Genomic DNA, 21,584 nt, shown 5'->3' on the forward strand with positions numbered 1-21,584 from the left:
TCTTCTCCCTGCCGGTTAGGAGGATAAGGGAGGCGAGTACCACTCAGCTAACCTGCAATGTGTTTTTCAACTAGCAGATTTACATGGCACTGTCATGCCAGAAGTGATCAAGCTGCTTGACTTAAGTGCTGAATAGTTGGATTTAATCCAATAAACTACATTTGAGAACAAATTAGACATTAGTCCTGCCATCTGCCACGGCTGGCCCATGTATGGCCAGTTTTCAAACACAAACACAATAAACATATAAGGGCATATTCAATTACCTTCTAGGTTGGGGCGCTACGTGTGGCAGTGTACATCGACGATACTTGCAGTAGCCCAACATAGCTCATGTTACCTGCACACCTCAATGTGAGTGTGAGTTAAAACGAATGTTGCGTTCGAGATGTGGCGCCGTTCCGACTATTTGCACAACGTTCCATCTGCACATCTCATATAATTGAATTGCCCCTATATATAATAGTCAGCTTAAGAAAAAGTACTAAAGTGACAAAGAAACTTTTACAAGATCTATGTATTTTTAGTATTTGCACATTTGGGAACGCCTTCTGATTTCCCCTCTCTTCATTAATATTAGACGGCCTATGATCGCAGGCCGACACGGGATGATTGACAGCTGGCAGCCATTTGTGACCGTTTGTGTCCCAATCTCCCCACAGCCATCGCAGCGCTGAGTAAGTCTCAGTTTATGAGTTGCTGCACACAGGGTGGGGGGGGGGGGGGTAATTCATTTGATGTTCGGTGATTCTGAATGAATTTCCCCCTCTTCGTACAGCACAGGGCAGGATTTAACTGGCGCGGGTTGGCGGTTACCTGATTTGCAGTCCAACAATCAGGTCTGAATTAGCCACAATATAAGGACAATGCTTATATGATCGGAAAACAGGGAAACCATTCAGTGAATTCATACATTTTGTGGGTATTACATTTTAAGGGGATTTTCTCGCAATATGTCCCCATGTGTGAATAAAATCTGATTTAATCGAGTTGGAGAAACTGGTTTATCCCCCGTCCAGGTTTGTTTTCTGATGTGTAATTTACTCCTATTTATTTGTTACAAGACACTGTTTACATATTGTATTGCACTTGCACAGAAGTGTTCTTAGTAAAATGAAATGTACATTAAATTGCATGGTGCTTAACTAGAGTCATACAAAATGCCATAGTACATTTCACATATTTCCCAGTGGCAGGATACCATCAGTTCCTAGATGCCTAGGACAGGACACTGTGCTGAATGGGTGTGTTTCCTAGAGGGCAATTTGCTGGACACTGTAGGAGCAGTTTTTGTTGTTGTCCAGTGTTCTTGCCTGTGGTCTAGTAACCCTAACAACAAAACGAAGGCACTCGTTTTCCCAACACCTTTTTACAAAGGCATGTCTAAAATTTCAGTAAAGTTTTCATTAACTTCCATGGCAACATTTCAAAGGCACAAAACAGACATGTAGTAGAAAACAGACACCAAAAGGTAAAATAGAAAGGTAAAATAGAAATCCCTCTGGTCTTAGTAATATTTATTTTTATTTGTATAACATTTACCAGGCTCCAGCTTATCCTATTGCTCCTTATTATTGGTATAACAGCTTTTATGCATCATAGAAGTAACTGAACCAACATCTAAATATTTGAATTATAAGCAAAACATAGTGCTAGCTCTTTATACACCCAGTGGATCAATGGATGCTGCAAACATCAGTTTACTACTGTGACAGTTTAGTCTTTACAACACAATGGCTTGCAGAGTCATCAGACAGTGAATTAAATGATATCAGTGGCGCACCATGCCAAGTCCTCGTACAATCCAAATGAGAAAAAGTATATTGATATTGGCATCAGTTTAACTTATACTGTGATGCTCTTCCCCGATTGGTCAGCCACATTCTCCATTCCATAATAATAAAAATAATAATAATAATAATAATAATAGCTATTATTTATATGTATCATGATGCTACTGGCTGAAAATACTGTTGTAGACTAAAATGCCAAGCTGTACTAGGTTAAGTGCTCTCACTATAGGACTAGGCACAGCATCTGCTATATATATATCCACCTAGATGACTCCATCTCCAACTGTTGTAGAACTACAAGTCCCAGTCTCATTGGATGTGCAATTCCTCAACGACAGCTAAACCAGGGTTTGGCTGAGTCTCACATTTTACAAGTCACTAAAGCTGGAGTATGTTAATTATTACATGCAGGAACAAACAAATAGTCCCTGTCTAGTGATCGATGCATGCCGGTGTAACCCTTTGCTGACCAGGAGGCACTTGCTACACGCAGGTAATAACGTTACAGCAATTGCACCTTTAGTTTGTAGCGATGTTTGGAAGACGAGCTGTTTGTGTAACTTCATCCTACAAATGCACGTGCTCCCTGTGTTGTTGCAGCCTGATAAGCTGCATAATCACTACACATATACACAACACCAGCACAACACAACCACATCACACAGCATCAGTAACACTTGTCGTGCATGACATCTTGCAAAGATTGCACAACCCGCTGTGATAATATCAGAAGCCAGCATGAAGCACATGGAGAAGCCTTAATTCCTCTTCAAGTAGTGTAAACAACTGCAAAACCTCATGGTGCACACATTAAACCATTTATCCGAGCAATATTTCAGAAAGAAACAAAATACAATGCAGAATCCATGCTGACCTGTGTGATAGGTGACCAGGAGCATCAAGCAGAGACAATCCCAGCCCATGGTGAAGGCACTGGCGGGTGGCTGCCTTGAAAGCACCCTGACAGTGATAGTAAAACTCTTCTCTCTTCCCCAAGGCAGCAGCACCAGCGGGACAAGTTCTCACTCACACTGATCTGCAAATGAGCAGACTAGGTATAGGTTAGGGAAAGTGTGCAAGCCCCGCCTATTCTCTCTGTGTGGCCACGCCCCCCGCCCTCCCACTCTTACCAAGTCCAGGGCTCAGCACCTATTGCTGTCCCATCCAACGCACTGTTACTACTGTGCTCGCTGTACTTCTATCACTTATTTGTCCGTGCACATATTACCAGATATAATACATTACTTTGTTATGTTGTATTCTTCTGCATCTCTCTCCACCCTCAGTGCTTGGATCATCCAGGGTAACCTAACCATTGTACCTGTCAGTAACTGAGACCCCCCTCCCCCTCCAAAACAGCATCCAAAGTAGGTTTCTGTCCACCTGCTTGCATCATAAAGTGTCAGTGTCACATTCCCATTCATTGGATTAGACTTGCATTAATACGTCATTATTGCATTATATATTCATTGTATTAGATCTGCTGCCGAGCATGATTTTAATGTTAGGTGTATGCATTACTTTTGATTTCATTGTTGCGTTAATGACGTTTGTGCATTATTAAGTGTGTCCATTAATGTTATATTTCTGCATTATATTTGCTCATGTTCAGTAGTTATGCGTTCATTATGTTTGTGCATGACTGTTATATTTTGCATTACTGTTACTTGTGCATCTAGTGCATTACACTTACATGTGTGCGTTATTATGTCTGTGCATTAGTTATGTTTGTGCGTTACTGTTATGTTTGTACATTGATGTTACACCATATTTACTATTATGTTTGTTCATTACTAATATTTGTGTGCATTAGTGTTACTTGTGCATTGTTTGTGCATTGCTGCTACTTGTGCATTGCTGTTATGTTTGTACATTGTTTTGTTTGTGCATTTCTGTTCTGTTTGTGCATTATAGCTATTGTGCATTATTGTTATGCCGGTGTATTAATTTAATGTCTGTGCATATACAGTAGCATCATGTGTACAATTCACTTTTGTGTTCCTCAGAGACTTTACAGATACATTTTGGATACAGCCTTATTCCCGTTTCCCTCTGATTTTCCTTATTTCCCTCCTTTAACTTTCCTCTGCTGCTTTTCTTGTCCCCAGACCTTTTGTCATAGTGATTTTATCTCCAGAAAGACCCCTGAGGGGGGCGTCGGTACTTCTGGCATTGGCGGCATTGCAGGCTGCACATCCCTTTGCCTGCCGCTAGGGGTCTGGGGATTTTTTGATGGTTATTTAACACACAGCCTTAATCCCATAGCAAACACAGTACGTTACTGATTGCTTATCTCATCTGTCATGCTTATACATCACTACACGTTCTCTGAGGAGAGGGAAAATACACTCTATTTACTCCTACATTGGGCTGATGTGGTAATCAGCTGCACCTTGAAATGAGAACTTTTTTATTCACTAAACTAAATTTTTTTAAAAAAAATCTAATGTTATCCATGCTATATAAAGCTGGTGTGGTACAGGGGTCCGACGTCGGGATCCCGACTGGACTCAGACAGCATGGTGAGCGTTAGCCCCTTGCGGTGACGGTGGCTCGCTACCTATTCTATTCTCCCTCTATGGGGGTTGTGGACCCCCATAAGGGAAAATAGCAGGTGGCCATCGGGAACCCGGCTGTCAGTGTTTTGACAGTCAGGATCCTGACGTCGGGTAAATGCCTGTCGGGATCCCGACTGTCCGGCACCCATATAAAGCATACCGTCCAACATGACCCATTGCATTCGTTACACAATGCTCTGTTCCTGGGCTTCCCTCTTAATGTATGATTGCCATCACCTGTGTGGAACTAGGTAATTGACGAGAAGGGTGATTCAACTCAGGTGACGGCACTCATACATTGGGCGGGATGTATTAATATACATCCAGGGGTGTAACTAACTATTTCGCGCCCCCCCCCCCGCCGCACGTTTTTTCGGCGCCCCCCACACACACATCTAACCTGCCCCCCCCCCACCACACACACACACCTAACCTGCCCCCCCCCCCCCCTTCTTACCCGTACCTGTCCTGCTCTCTGTCGTGACCTGCCTGACGTCACGGTCCCGGCCGGCTCCTGCTGCTACAATGAAAACTGACTCTTAGAAAATGGCTGCCCCATACTGCAGACAGAAAACTGTCTGCAGTATGGGGGCAGCCATTTTCTAATTGTCAGTTTTCATTGCAGCAGGAGCCGGCCGGGACCGTGACGTCAGGCAGGTCCAGGCAGAGAGCCGGGCGAGACGCAGACCACGGGTATCTATAGCCCTGCAGCCCCCCCGGTGGCGCCCCCAAATTCTCTGCGCCCCCCCGCCACCGCGGGGGCTGCGGAGCTATAGTTACGCCGCTGTATACATCGCCACCCTTTGCCACGCCCCCGCCGCGATGCCAGTGCATATGTACTAACATATGTGGCTGGCATTGCGGTGCGGTGATGGAGGCCTCCTGCGATACCTGTACTGTGGTGTGCGGGGGTCTCTGTCCCCTCCCAGCTGCCTACTGCTCCCCTGCAGCCGGGACAGCTCAGCGTGGCTGTCCCCAGTGCATACTCCTCTCCCCTGCAGCCAGAAGTCATCCGGCTGCCTTGCTAGTGGGAGGAGGGGCTTACCTTCCGGGGTCCAGGAGGACCTGCAAGAAGGTATGCTGGAGGGAGGGAGAGAGGGGGGTCTGCGAGGCGGCAGGGTTGCGGTGGAGGCGGCGGGCAGCAAAAAGAAACCCATAGGCTTCTATAGGGTATCGGTGCGGCCGGGTTTTAAAACATAGGAAAATGCTGTGAAATGGGTGTTTTACCGCATTTTCAGCTTAATTCATCTCGCCCAATAAGAGGGAAGTCCAGGAACAGACCATTGTGTACTGAATGCAATGGGTCATGTTGGAGGGTATGTGTAAAGTATGATTACTATCTATCTATCCATAGGCAAATGCAGGGGGAGTTTCTGGTTGCCTGGAAACCCCCCTCTTGGCAAGTGCCTTAAATTATGACAACAGTAGTAGTGGTATTTAATATGATCATTAGAGCTGCCACCACTTCATGCAGTGTAAGGGACAGAGCTGCTGCACATGCCCAGTGTACCAGCTTCTTCTACCACATTTACTGTATGTGGGGACCTGAGCCCTCAAACATCACAAAAGACCAGAGAGCAGCTGCCAGGAGGAAGAGCCAGGAGCCTTACCATGCAGTGGGAGATTGTGAGCTTACAAAGTGTAGTACTGGTTCTATTATGTTCGTGTATTTATGTATTATGATATGTTTAACCTTTTACTGACCACTTATCTTATTTAAATGTTTGAAGCAGCCTATACTATAGACCATCTGTACTGTTAAATATCAATACTGTATTCCATACACTATCCAGAGTATAAAAAGTCAAATTTTCAGGGCTGTTACCACTCCCCCAGACTCAGGTTGGTCTGCACATGTTACATCAGCCCCACCTGCAGTGCAGCATGGTTTTGTCCATTAACGAAGGAGCTTGCTTTCGCAAACCAACCTGAATCACCCCCTTACTCCAATGCTCTGCAGAGTGGAAGATTTTGGATTATATTTGGAAACCCCCCTCTAAAAATCCTGCGTTTGCCACTGCTATCCATCCATCTAGTTAATTTATTTATTAACAGTTTCGGTACTTGTGAGTTATCCGGACGCCCGATTTCAAAATCGGGTCGGATCGGGCACATCGCATCGCATCGCATGCGACCATCGGATGCGATGCGATGACCCGATTTTTCCATAGGAATCAATGTTAAAATGGACTGAGTCCATTTTAACATGGAATTCAATGGGAAAAAGGGGTCCTTTTCATACCCCTACTATCCAAGTGGGCATGGAGTTGGATATAAACCTGTGGCGAGCGTAGCGAGCCACCGAGCCCGAAGCGTGGCGAGCGTAGCGAGCCCCGCGAGGGGACACGGAATACCGTCCCCTCGCGGGGCTCGCTTCGCTCGCCACGCTTCGGGCTCGGTGGCTCGCTACGCTCGCCACAGGTTTATATCCAACTCCATGCCCACTTGGATAGTAGGGGTATGAAAAGGACCCCTTTTTCCATAGGAATCATTTTAACATTGATTCCTATGGAAAAATCGAGTCATCGCATCCGATGGTCGCATGCGATGCGATGCGATGCGATATCGCATCGCATCGTATCTGATTGTATGCCTTAACTTAAGGCATACAATCAAAAAATCGGGCGTCCAGATAACTCACAAGTACCACAGTTTCTTATACAGCACAAACATATTCTGCAGCACTTTAAAGAGTATAGTTAAACATTCACATCAGTCCCTGCCCCAGTGGAGCTTGCAATCTATATTCCCTACCACATGTACATGCACACAGACATTCTAGAATTAATTTTGTTAGGAGCCAAATAACCTACCAGTATATTTTTTGAAATGTGGGAGGAAACCGGCATACCCGGAGGAAACCCATGCAATTATGGGGAGAATATACAAACTCCACACATGGTGGGAATCAAACCCATGGCCTCAGCGCTGTGAGGCGGTAATGCTAACCATTACACCATCCTTTCGTGTCTGTCCTTTGGCACCCTAAATGGATATGTTTGTTAGGCAGAAGGTCCATCTACTCACAGGGGCGTAACTAGAACTTTGTGGGCCCCATCGCAACAATTTGGAAGGGGCCTCCTCCACCACTGTCATGAGAGAGAGAGAGGATGTGAGGGAGAGACAGAGTGAGAGTGACTGTGGGAGAGACAGGGAGTGAAAGATGGTGTCCGGTAGAGAGGGGGAAGAGGTTAGAAAGAGTTAGAAAGAGGTAGGAAAGAGACAGGGGAAGTGTGGGGAAAGATATATAGGAGTGTTAAGAGAATGAAAGGGCAAGGAGAAGAGAGCAGAGGAGAGAGAAAGAGCAAGGGGTGAGAAAAAGCAGATAGACAGCAGGTGAGAGAGGGGGTGGGGAGAGAGAGCACGGGAGAGAACAGGTGGGAGAGTGGGGGGAGAGCATGGGAGAGCCAGCAGGTTAGAGAGGGGTGAGGGAGAGAGCACGTGATAGACAGTATGTGTGAGAGAGGGAGGGTGGGGGGAGAGAGACCACAGGAGAAACAGCAGATGAGAGAGCACGGGAGAGACAGTAGGTGGGAGAGAGGGGATGGGGGGAGAGCAGGTGAGAGAGGGGTGAGGGAGAGAGCACCAGAGAGACAGTATGTGAGAGAGAGGGTGGGGGGAGAGAGAGCATGGGAGAGACAGCAGGTGGGAGAGCACAGGAGAGACAGCAGGTGAGAGAGCGGGGATGGGGGAGAGAGCAAGGGAGAGACAGCAGGTGAGAGAAAGATGGTGGGGGAGAGAGCATGGGAGAGATAACAGGTGAGAAGGAGGGGGTGGGGGAGAGAGAGCACAGGAGAGAGAAAAAAGACAATTGGATGGGGAGTGAGTGAAGATGAAAGACGGTTTGGGGGAATATGAAAGAGACCAAATAACCTACCAGTATATACCAGTATACACATGAGGGGGGAGATAAAAGGAGGGAGAGAAAAGCTCTCACCTCTCTTGGTAAGACCATAAGGGGGAGTGAGAGAGGCAGGGGTAAAGTGGTAGAGAGGGGGGAGAGGGTGAGAAATTAAGGGGATGCAATGGGGGGAAGGGGGTGGAGAGCAGGCATTTGAAAGGGCTGTGGAAGGCCTCATTTTGCCCCCTCTACTTCCCCCAGACAAGCAGCACTGTGTACATTTGGAAGTGGCAGGCCTTTCACTCACCAGCCATCTCCCATTCACCAGCATTTCTCCTGTGCGGCACTAGATACCCTGTGCAGCAGCAGGTGGCAGGTCTCATGTGCAGGGCTGGAAAGCTGGCCTCCTGTGCAATTCTGGGTTTCATGTGCGCCGCCCTCTTTTCTGTGCAGTGGCGGGTCACTGGTCTCTTGTACAGCGCCAGATCTTTGGACTCCTGTGGGGGCCTGAGTTTCATGTGCGGCCAGGTCCGGTCCTCTGTATAGCGGTGGGAAGCAGGTCTCCTCTGCGGTGGCTGGTGGCAGGTCTCCTCTGCGGCAGCTGGTGGCAGGTCTCCTCTGCGGCGCTGAGGCAAGCTTCATGTGCGCTGGCGCATAGGCAATAGCATTATTCCTTGTTCGGCGGTGGCTCCGGGTCCCCAGCTTTGAACGCTGAAGGGGGACACGGGACAGCAGCGCTGCACAACCACTGCCCGCTCTGAGCTATTTAAAAAAAACTACTCAAAAAAATCAAGAGGGTGCAGGGGACTGCCTGCTGGACTTTGCCTCCCCCCCCCAAGTGGCCGGGCCCCATAGCAGTTGCATCCCCTGCACCCTCTATAGTTACGCCACTGTCTACTCATAACTATACATCTAAATGGGTTGCCTACCCTTCAGGAATGGCTGGGAGGCCCCCAAAAATCGGGAGCCCTGGAAAGGGAGGCAGTTCCCCCGCATTGCCACCAGCAGGGGGTCCGCAGGACCAAATTACGTGAATCGCATAATTGTAGCCCCACCCACCGCATTGTGTATCTTGTGGTATCCAGCCTACAACATGTATTCATCTGGTACAAGCACATTTGGAACATGTACTTTGTGCCCCTCTTTTTTTTATATTTTAACAGATAAATCTTTTTCTTTAGATCCTGGGGACAGTAACTGGGCGGAGCAGCAGTTTGGATTGTGAACTTTTAGTAATTCTAATATAAATATCCCTCTGTGGGTATTGGTGGTCCGAATTTTATTACCACAGTGGCCCAGCGCCATTTACCTTTCTATTATCTTATATACTATTTCTAAAAGGTGATTTTTCGTGGCGCTTCCTTTTTCTCCCTTTATACTTAACCAAAATCGATAAATTAGGTACCATTTGAAAGATTACATTCTCCCCTCCTGATGATTGTTAATTTACAGTTGCACATTGGCCCTTATTCAGATCTGATCGCAGTAGAAATTTGTTCTCAAAATGAGCAAAACCATGTGCACTGCAGGTGGGGCAGATGTAACATGAGTAAAATTTGGGTGGGGTGTGTTGAAAATGAAATCTAAATTGCAGTGTAAAAATAATGCAGCCAGTATTTACCCTGCACAGAAACAAACTAACTCACCCAAATGTAACTCTCTCTGCAAATGTTACATCTCCCCCACCTGCAGTGCAGCATGATTTTGCCCATTTTGAGAAATTTTTACTGCAATCAGATCTAAATAAGGGCTGTTGTATTGTTTGTTTACAAATCCCCCTCACCTGACAGATGTTGGTGAGGGGGATTGTATTATTTGTTTACAAATCCCCCTCACCTGAAAGCTTTAAACATACTGTAGCCCTCTCAGCTACTTAAGGCCCACATACATTAGGCCGACTTAGGACAAGTCGGACCAATTCTCCTGTGAGCCGCCTGGGAGCTCCCCGGGAGGCTCACACACAATTTTGCGCTTGAGCCAAATTTGACATGTGATAAATCGCTTGCGATTTATCACATGTCGGGGCGCAGGGGGCGGACGGTGAGGGTCAGGGGGCGGCAGTGCTCTCATCAGGAGGAGCAGTGGGGCGGGCAGCGGGTCCCTGAGAGCTTAGCTTGCGGCGCCGGCGAGTGCTGACCTGGCCGGGTAATGATGATCATAGATATCAGCAGCGCTGCGGGAGTCGGGATGGGACGCACAGTGGCGGGTATTAGATTTTAAAATACCTGTCAAATGACTGGCCGTTCTCTGATTGGCTGGCTGAGAGCTCAGCCAATCAGAGAACGGCCAGTCATTTGACAGGTATTTTAAAATCTAATACCCGCCACTGCGCGTCCCGTCCCGACTCCAGCAGCGCTGCTGTTATCTATGATCATCACTGCCCGGCCAGGTCAGCACTTGCCGGCGCCGCAAGCTAAGCTCTCAGGGACCTGCTGCCCGCCCCACTGCTCCCCCGGTGTCTGCATGCATATGCCTGTCAGGTGGGCAGGCATATGCATACAGGGAGGTCGGACGTGATCGTATGTACTGACCGTCCGACCTCCCTGATCCGGTCCGATGCGCACGGGACCGCGCATCGGATCGGATCAGATATCGCACACCTGCGATTTTGGGCCGATTTCACCCGATTATCGTCACAAAGTGCCGAAATCGGATGACATCGTCCCAAAATCGCATAGTGTATGGGGGCCTTTAGAGCTTCTGCAGCCCCAGTCGGAGCCTGACCACTGACTCCACGTCCCATACTGCGGCTCCTCCTCAGGTAAATTTAAGTCAAAACACATCATTCGTTATTTTTGAAGTGGCCCGTTTGAAAATAACAATCCCTTTTTTTCCCCTCATACTTAACCAATATGGATAAATTAGGTAGTAGATCAGTTTGGGTTGGCTTGTATGATTAAATGTTCTCTAGTAAATAATTACTATGTGAACTAGTGATTAGATTAGAGTGATTAGTGATCAGAGTACTTACCCCGCACCTTTGCCATAATGTACCAGGATCAATGTGGACCCTACTTGAATGTAGACATGCATACAGTTGGACACTTATATCATCTAGAAAGTACAAACTTGTATACCCTTTGCAGCATGCCCTGATAATATGGGTAATGTACAGAATGCTAGTTTAGCGATGCCTAGTATGTAAAATAAATATTGCACTATTCCCACAAAACCACAATAGATTCTTAAGAAATATTTCTACTGGTTTTAAAGAAATACATAAAAAATGCTTGCTATTATTTTTACTATTGCACACCTAAATATGTACATAATTGTACAGTTACTGTGCTCTGTAAAAAAAAAAAAAAAATTCTTGCCCAATAATAGACATTTACTAAAAGGCCTTGTGAAATTTTACAAGAACTTAATTAAAAATGTTATTACATTGCTTACATCCATCTATGCATCAAGCTGGTCGGTAATCACAGAACACTTTTGTTCCTCTGGATAGGTCAAATGGCAAATTGGAGATGGTAACCTTTATATTGCTTAAGGGGTATTAAAATGCCACTCAAAATACATACTGAATTACCATTTTTTTATATATTTTTTTTAAGTGGTGAACTCATTAAAACTCTATTACTTGTATCGACACAAACTCTCTTTCCAGGCAGTTAATTTATGCAAAGGGCAAAACCAGCTTACACCGTACACAAGTGCTTCAATTTACTGTTATTTCCCGAATTTCATTTTTAGTCTGTGTTTTATTGTGCCAGAATGTATATACCACAGTGCCACCTTAAAAGCACCGTAGGCCGGAGCCCTGGGTGAAGCCATGCACTGAGGCTCCTAGACACCCATTCACAGGAACCAATGACATTTTTATAAAACTTGCATCTCCCGTGGTTCAGCATGTTCTTCGTATATGCTCATATAGTGAATGGCTGTCAGCTATCCACCAATCAGCATGCGGATCTCCATTCACTGCCTGGCTGCTCTGACTGTGTGAACCATAGAATTATGGGGCCCTGGGCCTAGTGTGCCTATACAGTAAAATGGTTGGTAAAGGAGCTGCAAAGATTCACACTCCTATTGTACAGATCCTTTTGTAGTTATGTCCCTGGTCTTGCAGAAGTGAATAAAGCACCAGATTTCCTGTAATTGACCCTGCAGCATGGATAGGAGAATTTAATGCCTGCATCACTACTACTATGTCCAAATCTGCTCCATAAGCCTAATTTTGACCTTATTGTACAGAACATTCGGGGGCCGATGCAGGCCGTTCAGCGGTGCGGCGTTAAGGTGCTCGCTAAGCAGCGAACGACTGCTGCTCGGCGCGTCAAACTGAATTAGGCCCTCTGTTAGCAAGTGGACAAAACCATGCGCACTGCAGATGGGGCAGATGTAACTTGTGCAGAGAGAGTTAGATTTGGGTGAGTTATTTTGTTTCTGTGCAGGGTAAATACTGGCTGCTCTATTTTTACAATGCAATTTAGATTTCAGTTTGATCAAACCCAAATCTAACTCTCTCTGCGCAGGTTACATCTGCCCCACCTGCAATGCACATGGTTTTGTCCATTTCCATCTCCTTTGTGTGGCAGGTCTTTGAACTACCATATGGTATGGAGGGATAATGCATGGCTCATAAGATGGTTATTTACATCATCTGGAATGCCTTAACAGCAAAAGGACATATCTGGCCACTAACTGGAAACTACTGACACCATGGCACAGATACTTCCTTCTGAACCCAGATGTGCTATTGTCTCAGGATGAAAAGGTCTATCTCTGGAACATGTGCTTCTTCAGAACATTCTCTGGATCAGAAGTGAAGACAGTGCTTCTCCTGCTGCATCTTGGAAGAGGGCGAGTTGCACTAGGCATAGGCACTGGGTTCTGTGTGGTGAACCTAGCCCATAGCCACTACCAGTATGGTTAGAATTAGGGAGAGGAGGGATTTTCTTTCTCCCTGCCTTTACACATTTCTATTCATGAGTGGTGGCAATGTGATATCCAGCCAGGTGAGCCAGATCTGTACCATTCAGTCTCATACTGGTAAGTATGCTTATGCACTCTGGTGTACTGTAGTAGTCGTCACCCATGGTAGATGAGATGCATTTATCTGTGCCTACTGTCTAGCTCTGTTTTATTTTACCATAGAATTATTCCAAATGTGTATATTACCCATACTTACCGACCCTACTGAAAATCAGGTGCCATTTCCGGCTCACCAAAAAGGTGGACTAGTCTCCTGCAGCACCGCCGCACTCCCCTTGGCCACCCACTTAGAATACAAAAATAATTGGTAGTCCCCCATGCTACCAGCTGCTCTGCTGAGCAGAGCAGTGGTGAATAGACATGGTGTGCCTGTTCCTGGCCATGCCCCCATAGCTGCTGAAATGGAACTGACCACAAGTGGCCTGGCCATGCAGGATGTCCCAGCTGAGGAATGGCCTCTGGACATCCGGCTGGGGCTTCTCTCCATGAGATGCCCATACAGCCATGATGGTCTGCGGCTTTCATATGTCCGGCCATGGTGTACAAGGTCCTAAAGAGGTAGGGGGACAGGGAGCGGGCCTCCAGGGCCAACATGGCGACAACGAGAAAGGAGAGAGTGGTGGTGATGCCCCCCATCCAGTGGGCAGGTAGCTTGACCCCCTAACTCCCTCCCCCCCCCCCCCCAGCCCCCTCTAGGACCCATTCAAATTATTTATGGTTTATTATTTATGGACAATTCCAATGCTGGTAGCCACCAATTATATAATATGTATACACACAGAGGCAAATCCGGCCCCTCACCACATAACTGAACCTAATAATCACATATAAACAAAATGTACTTAATTTTATATATTTTTTCTTTATTTATTTATTTTTTGGCATAGAGGTGCCGTGAAGAAATTCTAATACTCTAGGATGCCATGTTTTAAAAAAGATGGGGGACCACTGCTTTAATATGATAAAAATTCCTCCCTTGCTATCATTTTCCAAACATTAATTAAAAAAAGCCTTTGATACCTTTTAAATACCCCCAAACAACAGTGAAAATATAAGAAAGATTGTTCCCTTATTCTATGGCTGGTTACACACTAGGGGTTAACCTACAGTTGGTGGTATATAAGGTTTATTATTTGTGTTGTGTGCATACAGTATTTCCATACTTAAGCACATTTTGCCCCAAACATATGTGCACACACTTTTGCTTATCATTGAATTGTTTCCCCGGAGGGCTAGAGAGTGGCACAGGGTAGTGAAGGGAAGGGCATGGGTAGGCCCAGTACAGTAACGGTAAGGTTGTGTAACTGCAGACAGCTATGGAGACATACTTTATTTGTGACAGGTGCTGGAGGGTGGTACAGTTAGATGCATTGAAGATTAGTTACTAATAGCAACACTAATTGGTTGTTCCACTCATCCAACTGATAGCACTTCATTCATTTGCATGGCTGTTGTATTATGGGATGTTGCATCCATCTATTAGCATTACTAAAGCTGGCCATACCCCTAAGGTTATCTGTACAATCTGGGTGGTTGGAACAAAAATCTGGTAATGTATAGTTACAAATGACAATTGGCCATTTGTTCCCAAACACTGAAAGACAGGTCATTCGGACAAATTGGTTATATCAAATGGATTCAAACCATTTTGGTACTTGTTTCCTAGCACGGCCACAATCTTGTCCATCGTGTACCTTAAAGTTCAGGTACACGATGGACCCGATTTCCTTTGAAATCAGGTCCATTTTGCCGGCAAAGGCAAAATCGGGACCATTGCGTCGGTCGCGTGCATAAACATGGCCCACGATGCGACCGACGCGATGGACGCGATTTTGCCATAGGCTTCACTGTTAAAATATTTGTAAAATTGAAATCGGGAGCATCGCGTCAGTCTTGTGCCATTATAATGGCACAAGATGAGATGGACTGGATTAAGTCCATTTTACATAGCAAACAATGTGAAATGGGCCAATATGACCCATTTCACATTGTATATAGCCCCGTCATCGTTAAAAAGTTAAGCAAAAAAAAAGTTAAGCAACCCCATTGTGAGCGTCACCGCACGATTGACGCCAACCCGAAGCGTGGCGAGCGCGTCCTCTGACCTTTTCATACCCCTACTATCCACGTCGGCGTGGAGTTGAGAATATAAAGTGTGGCGAGGGGACTACTTTACATTGAATCCAATGTAAAATAGGGTCCCAGGGGCCCTATTCACATTTGATTCAATGTAAAAATCGGGTCCATCGCGTCGGTCGCATCGCATGCGATTTTTCCGACCCGATCACCCCGATACAAATCGGTGTGGCCGTGCTAGGAAACAAGTACCTCCATTTTTGTTTTTTTCCAGTGTTTGGGAGCAAATGGTCAATTATCACATTTTTGTTCCAACCAGCCAGATTGTCCAGATACCCTTAAATTGGGGACACAGTACACAATGGGGGTTATTCTGGTCGACACGCTCGCATGTAAATATGCATGTGGGCACACTGGTTGACATTTAAGGCGAGATGTACTAAGCCTTGAAAAGTGATAAAATGGAGAGTGATAAACAGCCAACCAATTAGCTCCCTTCTGTCCTTTTTCAAACCCAGCCTGTGACATGGCAGGTAGGAGCTGATTGGCTCTCTGTTTATCACTCTCCATTTTATCACGTTTCAAGCTTAGTACATCTGGCCCTTAATGAGATGCCAAAATGTGATTGTTGTGATTTTTTTAAATGGCCGAAATCACACTTTTCCCCGAATTTGCATATTTTATGAGATATCGAAAACAGCAAAACCGCAGATTTTGCTGCAAAATCGCACTTATGAAAGTGCGATTTTTAGTCGCGCCGGAACTCGCATCCAGATGTTTTCCCATTGAAAAGTATACAATTCGCATATATAACGAGATGCAAAATCGGGAAAATGTGTCTTAAATTTACCACATATGTAGACCAGGTTTTGACAGGCGAATTGGCCAGAACCCTGCACAGATCATTGCGATCTGTGCATGGTCCTGTGTAAAAAAATGTGTAAAAGTGTTTTTTTTTTTTTTTTTTTAATGGCGTGGGGTCCCCCCTCCTGAGCATAACCAGCCCAGGGCTTAATACGGGGGACAAAAAGCGTAGGGGTCCCCCGTATTTCTGAAACCAGCCCGGACTCTTGGACCGGTCCGGGTTCCAAAAATACAGGGGACAAAAAAATCTGAGGGTCCCCTGTATTTTGAAACCAGCACCGGGCTAGAAAGCCCGCGGTGTCATGCCACATTCGGGGGACGCTTTTTACATAAGGTCCCCAGGCCGAAACATGAGCATCGTGGCTGGTTAGCCTTGGACGGGGTACCCCCCCAGGCATCACCCGCTGGAACCCACCTGTAAAAAGAATGTTAAAATAAAACACACACAGAAAAGTATAACTTTATTACACACACAACCACACACCTCATTTTTACACCAACATACTTACCAATCCAGGGTCCAGCACTCGTCTCTGTGCTGCAGAGCCAGCTCACCCTGCACTGACAGCGGGGTGAGACGGCTTTCTCCTGCGCAGCTAACACCTTCTGTAGCGCTTTTCCAGTGCTATCAGCCTCTGTAGTGCTGGAACAGCGCTACAGAAGGTGTTAGCTGCGCAGGAGAAAGCCGTCTCATCCCGCTGTCAGTGCGGGATGAGCTGGCTCTGCAGCACAGAGACCAGCGCTGGACCCTGGATTGGTAAGTATGTTGGTGTAAATGTGAGGTGTGTGGTTGTGTGTAATAAAGTTATACATTTCTGTGTGTGTTTTATTTTAACATTCTTTTTACAGGTGGACTACAAGTTCCAGCGGGCCCATTAATGTCCCGCATGCTGGGACTTGTGGTTCTCCCAGCATGCGGTGGAGGTCTGCTGGCACATGTAGTTCACCTGCATAAAGCAATGATAGGAATGTGTGATTTAACCCTATCAGGCGGTGGGGTGGGGCGGCGGGCATGGGTCTTGCCCGTGTTTAATTGATAATCACTAATCTATTATTTTTCAAGATAAATGGACACATGTTTTATGTTTTGTTGTATTTTTTCTTTACAATCAGACAAGTAGTCATAACATATGAAATAATGCCCCACCATTATATATTTATTTATTTACAGTTTATATATCAGCACCAGGAGCAGATTTACGGCAAGGCAACCTAGGCATGTGCATAGGGCCTGGTGGGTCTTCAGTAGTCCGTGACCAGTTAGTGTCAGGGCATGGTTTGCTAGGAACGCTGGTGCGCTATATTTAACTATACCGGACCACCAGGAAGGTCCTGCTACTGCTGCCTCCTGTCAGTGACAGTGTGCTGCTGCAATTAGCACATGGCTCTGCTAGTCCGGGAGATAAAGAGAGGACCACCATCAAGGCGGTTCTAGTACTACACATGTATGCTGCCTTGACAGATGCAGAGGTCCAGGTGTCTCCAATGATCTGGACTTCAGACTGGATCTGTGAAATAGTGTCTGAAATTATAAGAGCAGGCTGTAGGGCCAAATTATTGTACTGGGAAACCCACCTCACATAAACAGGTGTTGTCCCCCCCAACCAGACCAGTTTCCTTCCTCAGCTCTGCTTGACCATTGATTTTGCAAATCAATGGTCATTGGCCAACCTTATCCCCAACTCTGTTCTTCTACTCCCTACTTCCTGTGGCACACACATACAGGAGAAGGCTGAGTACAGCTGCTGTACACACCACAGAGGTTCTGTACTTCCTTCCCCTGTATGGTACTTCCTTCCCCTCCCCATATTTGCCAGTGCCTTCTTCCCATCTACCCCATTCTGTGCCTCCATCCCGTCCCCTATCAGTGGTCTGCCCCTCCCTCCCTCCCTGTACCTCTGCCCTCTACCCCAATCAGGTCTGATTAGGATAGTGGTGGTGATCTACTTTGGAGGGGGGGGAGGGGGGGGGGAATTCATTGTCTTACTTAGGGCCCCATGAGGTCTAAATCCTCCTCTGATCAGCACACATCCTGATTTATCTTGACATGCCCAAATTATGCCTTGGCAACACCCTCAAGTCAATTGGCCTGATTCTTCTTTACTACAGAAGTTCACAACTGTTATCTTTTTCAAAAACTGGGCGTGTGTTGGGTAATGTGTTGGCTGTAGCTGCCTTACTCATATTTTGAAATGAAAATACACAAAGTTCCTTTGGTATACAGACTGGTTAATGGTTTTAGGCTACAACAGAGATACAGGGCCGAATATAATACGGTGCAAGACCGGCATCCGTGCAGAATGATGGCTGAACTTGAAGGTTTTTTAAAGGGCCAAAACCATGCCTTATAAATGACTGTCCATTTAAAAAACCTCCACGTTAGGCTAGCATTCTGGCGCCGTGAAACTACACAAGTACCAAACAATAGTGGTAAATGGTACTTTTAAAGCAGATACGAACAGCAGTCAATTTTTGGGTGTGTGCTCTTCTTTCGTCACATTATAAATATCTTTTGTCTATTCATTTACAGAGTAACACACTTTAGAACAATGGCCATTTGTGCAGAACTATTATGATAGTAATAAATTATGCTTGCTGCATCTTCATACAGTATGATGCCAGCATTGTCTTGTTTGTTGGCACTCTGCTGTTTGCTCTAAGACATGAGCGCGTGCATATATATGCAAAGCAGTTCCCTTTAGATCCTAGATATGTAAAAACAGTTGTAATCTTGGTGTTTGGCTGAAGTACAGGTGATTTCTGAGAACGGAAAACGGGAACCGTGCACAAATGACACTGTCTATAGAGAAATCTACCCAGATACATACAACACAGTACTGTATGCCTGCGAGTGCACAATGCCGTTTACATTAAGCCATCGTTCCTACAAGAAAATAATGCCTTACCTGTGCAAAAACATAAAGAATATAATATATAAGTATGCTAGGACCGCTGGTGCGCCATAAGTTATAAAAGAGCATGACTTGCATTACCAGTCCAGGGCTAATCCAACCTTCTAGGCCAGATTAAATCAAGCAAACCTTCACAATAATAATGTATTAATTATTATTAATCATTATATACAGTATGCATACATTATGGGTCAAGGTCTAAAATGGGGCTGTGCAATAAGGAGCCCTTCAGTTGCTATTGAACTACACATACCAGTTTGCCCAGTTTTAGCCTGCCCTGATAGTTGAAAGTGTGGCTGCAGTGTTGTATTTTTAATGGTGCAGGGGGGGGGGGGGGGGGGGGGCTGCTGTGGTTGGCTACCGCTGGTCCTCTACTCCGTGGGGGATGGAATGTCTCCTCCATTGTCTCCACTCAATGTGCACTACTCACAGCTGACGCACCGTTCCTCCCTCCCAGAGTGGTGGAGAAGGAGGGACCCATCAGCCGGCAATTACCTCTGCTACAGCCTTGGGGGTTGGGGTAGCACTAGGGATGCCAATCCAGGGGCATTTTTTCATTCCCGGGAATCGGGAATTGAAAAATGCTCAATCCCGGGATCCCAGGATTGGCATCCCTAAAAGAAAACTGCCCCTGAGCCCCACATTTACTTACATTAGGGGAGGGGGCAGCAGCGGGTATGACGGCGGTGGCCGGAGGCACTTGGGACCCTGCATACTGCCGGGAAAGGTCAGGCGGGGAGAGGGTTCCGGCGCTGGAGGTGCGGCGCTGCGGCCTGCGCAGCGTGACCTATGACCTAATCTTGCTGCGCAGGCCGCACACCGGGTCGGGAACAGCCGGGCAGCATCTGAGAGGGTGCTCAGACGCTGCCCGGCATTAGACTGCGCATGCGCAGTCTAATCCCGAAATCCCGGGATTGGATTCTCCAATCCCGGGATTGAAATCCCGGACATTTTGGGGCCAAATCCCGGGATCCCGCCGATCCCAATCCCGGGATTGGCCACCCTAGGTAGCACACAGTAATCTGCAGTGCATTACTGGGTAAAAAATCCCAAGAGGCACTGCAGTGTGTTTAGGGGAGCATATGATTGGAGGAGAGCCCATCACATGCTCCTCTGTCCTCTGACCTCTGGACTCGAGATGATCAGCAGCAACAGCAGGATCAGGGGACTCTAGAGACTCCCCAGCCGGCACACAGCTTCCTCTGCAGCTTACAGCAGCCAGCACCCTGCAGGCACAGGAGACCCCACATCATAAGCAGCTACCAGCCAGAGCCAGGAGCTCCTCCCTCATCACTTCTCTCCTTTTGGCTAATACGGAACAGTGGCATCAGACAGTAATGGTGCTTGTAAAATGCAGGGTAGTGCCATTTTTTCAATCCCGGGATTGGTGATTGAAAAATACTAACTCCCAGGATTGGCCTCCCTAATTTAAAAACACAACTGACCCCCCCCCCCCCCCCCAAGCGGCCGTAACGCACATTTACTTAAATGTACAGAGGTGGGTGGCCGCTGAAAGTGGGCGGCCCGATGTGGAGGTGACGGTGGAAGCAGGCGGATGGCAGTGTTGCAGCCTGCGCAGTGTGATCTCTGCCCATTGCGCAGTGGAGAACCACACACTGAGGATTGGGTACAGCTGGGTAGCAACTGCTATCTATCTAACTATCTATCATCTATCTATCTTTTGGATGGGGGCAGGATCTCTTGGAGTCTAGTGGTGGTGACAGGATTGCTGTTGAAATTGCTGTAAAAATGGTGCGGTGGACATTTTTCCAGTCATCTGCACATGCACGGTGGAGCGCTCAGACTCAACAATGCTCAGCAGCGATACAAAAATAGCCAGGAAAAAAAATTGCTGCTGCGCCATCCCGACACACCCACCTTCTGCCACTTAACCTGCAAACGCCTTGCAAACACAGATATTTACCGAAGGCGCTCGCAGCCTGCACATGCGTATTGCGGAAAATGCACATGCACAGTCCCCAAACCATCGGGCATCGGCTGAATTTGGATCTGTATAAACAGGTCTGAATCAGGCCCATGTGTGTGCTATACATACATTCTAATATCCATGTATTTTTACGTGTAAGTCATCTATGACTGACATTTTCCCATAATGTCACAGATGTAATCATATAAAAAGAAATAAGCTGTCATAATACCGGCTTTATACCTGACAAATACAATGACTGATTGCAGTACAATTACAGGTGCAGTGAATGCACATCGAGTTGCTGTTTAAATGTAAAGGGGATTTGGAAGTATAGTTAGAGATTAAGAAAATAAAGCAGTTACCTGAAGCCAGTTACCTCTGTTTGCTGGTTTTGTCAAACTGCCTGTTCCTTGTGTCAACAAGTGTGATCTTCCAAACCTTCATGCATTTACATGTGCTAACGACTCACAGTTATTGGCATGTGTGGGTGCTAGAAAGTAAATACATTAAACAATGCATTTTAATGAAATGCGCAATGTGTGTCTAGAGTAGTATTATGCAATGTTCACATTTTTGTTCCGTTCAGCATGCAGTGTGTACAGCCGACGTGTATCTTATAGAATCAATAGGTAATTATTTCAAGGCCCGCTTAGACAAAGTTCTCCTACTGGT

At 46.3% G+C, this 21,584-nt stretch overlaps 1 protein-coding gene across 1 annotated transcript in view; it reads right to left on the reverse strand.

Annotated features, from left to right (window-relative positions):
- The window catches only part of KIT (KIT proto-oncogene, receptor tyrosine kinase), a 64,984-nt gene extending 62,126 nt beyond the window's left edge, over positions 1–2,858 (reverse strand). The window contains exon 1 of the mRNA XM_083168338.1: positions 2,668–2,858. Coding sequence (XP_083024464.1) covers positions 2,668–2,716 — 49 coding nt within the window. The 5' untranslated portion in view covers positions 2,717–2,858. The remainder of the gene's footprint in view (positions 1–2,667) is intronic.
- Between the last annotated feature and the right edge of the window lie 18,726 nt (positions 2,859–21,584).

Source organism: Crinia signifera, chromosome 1 (genome assembly GCF_055691185.1).
Source record: "Crinia signifera chromosome 1, ASM5569118v1, whole genome shotgun sequence".
NCBI lineage: Eukaryota > Metazoa > Chordata > Amphibia > Anura > Myobatrachidae > Crinia > Crinia signifera.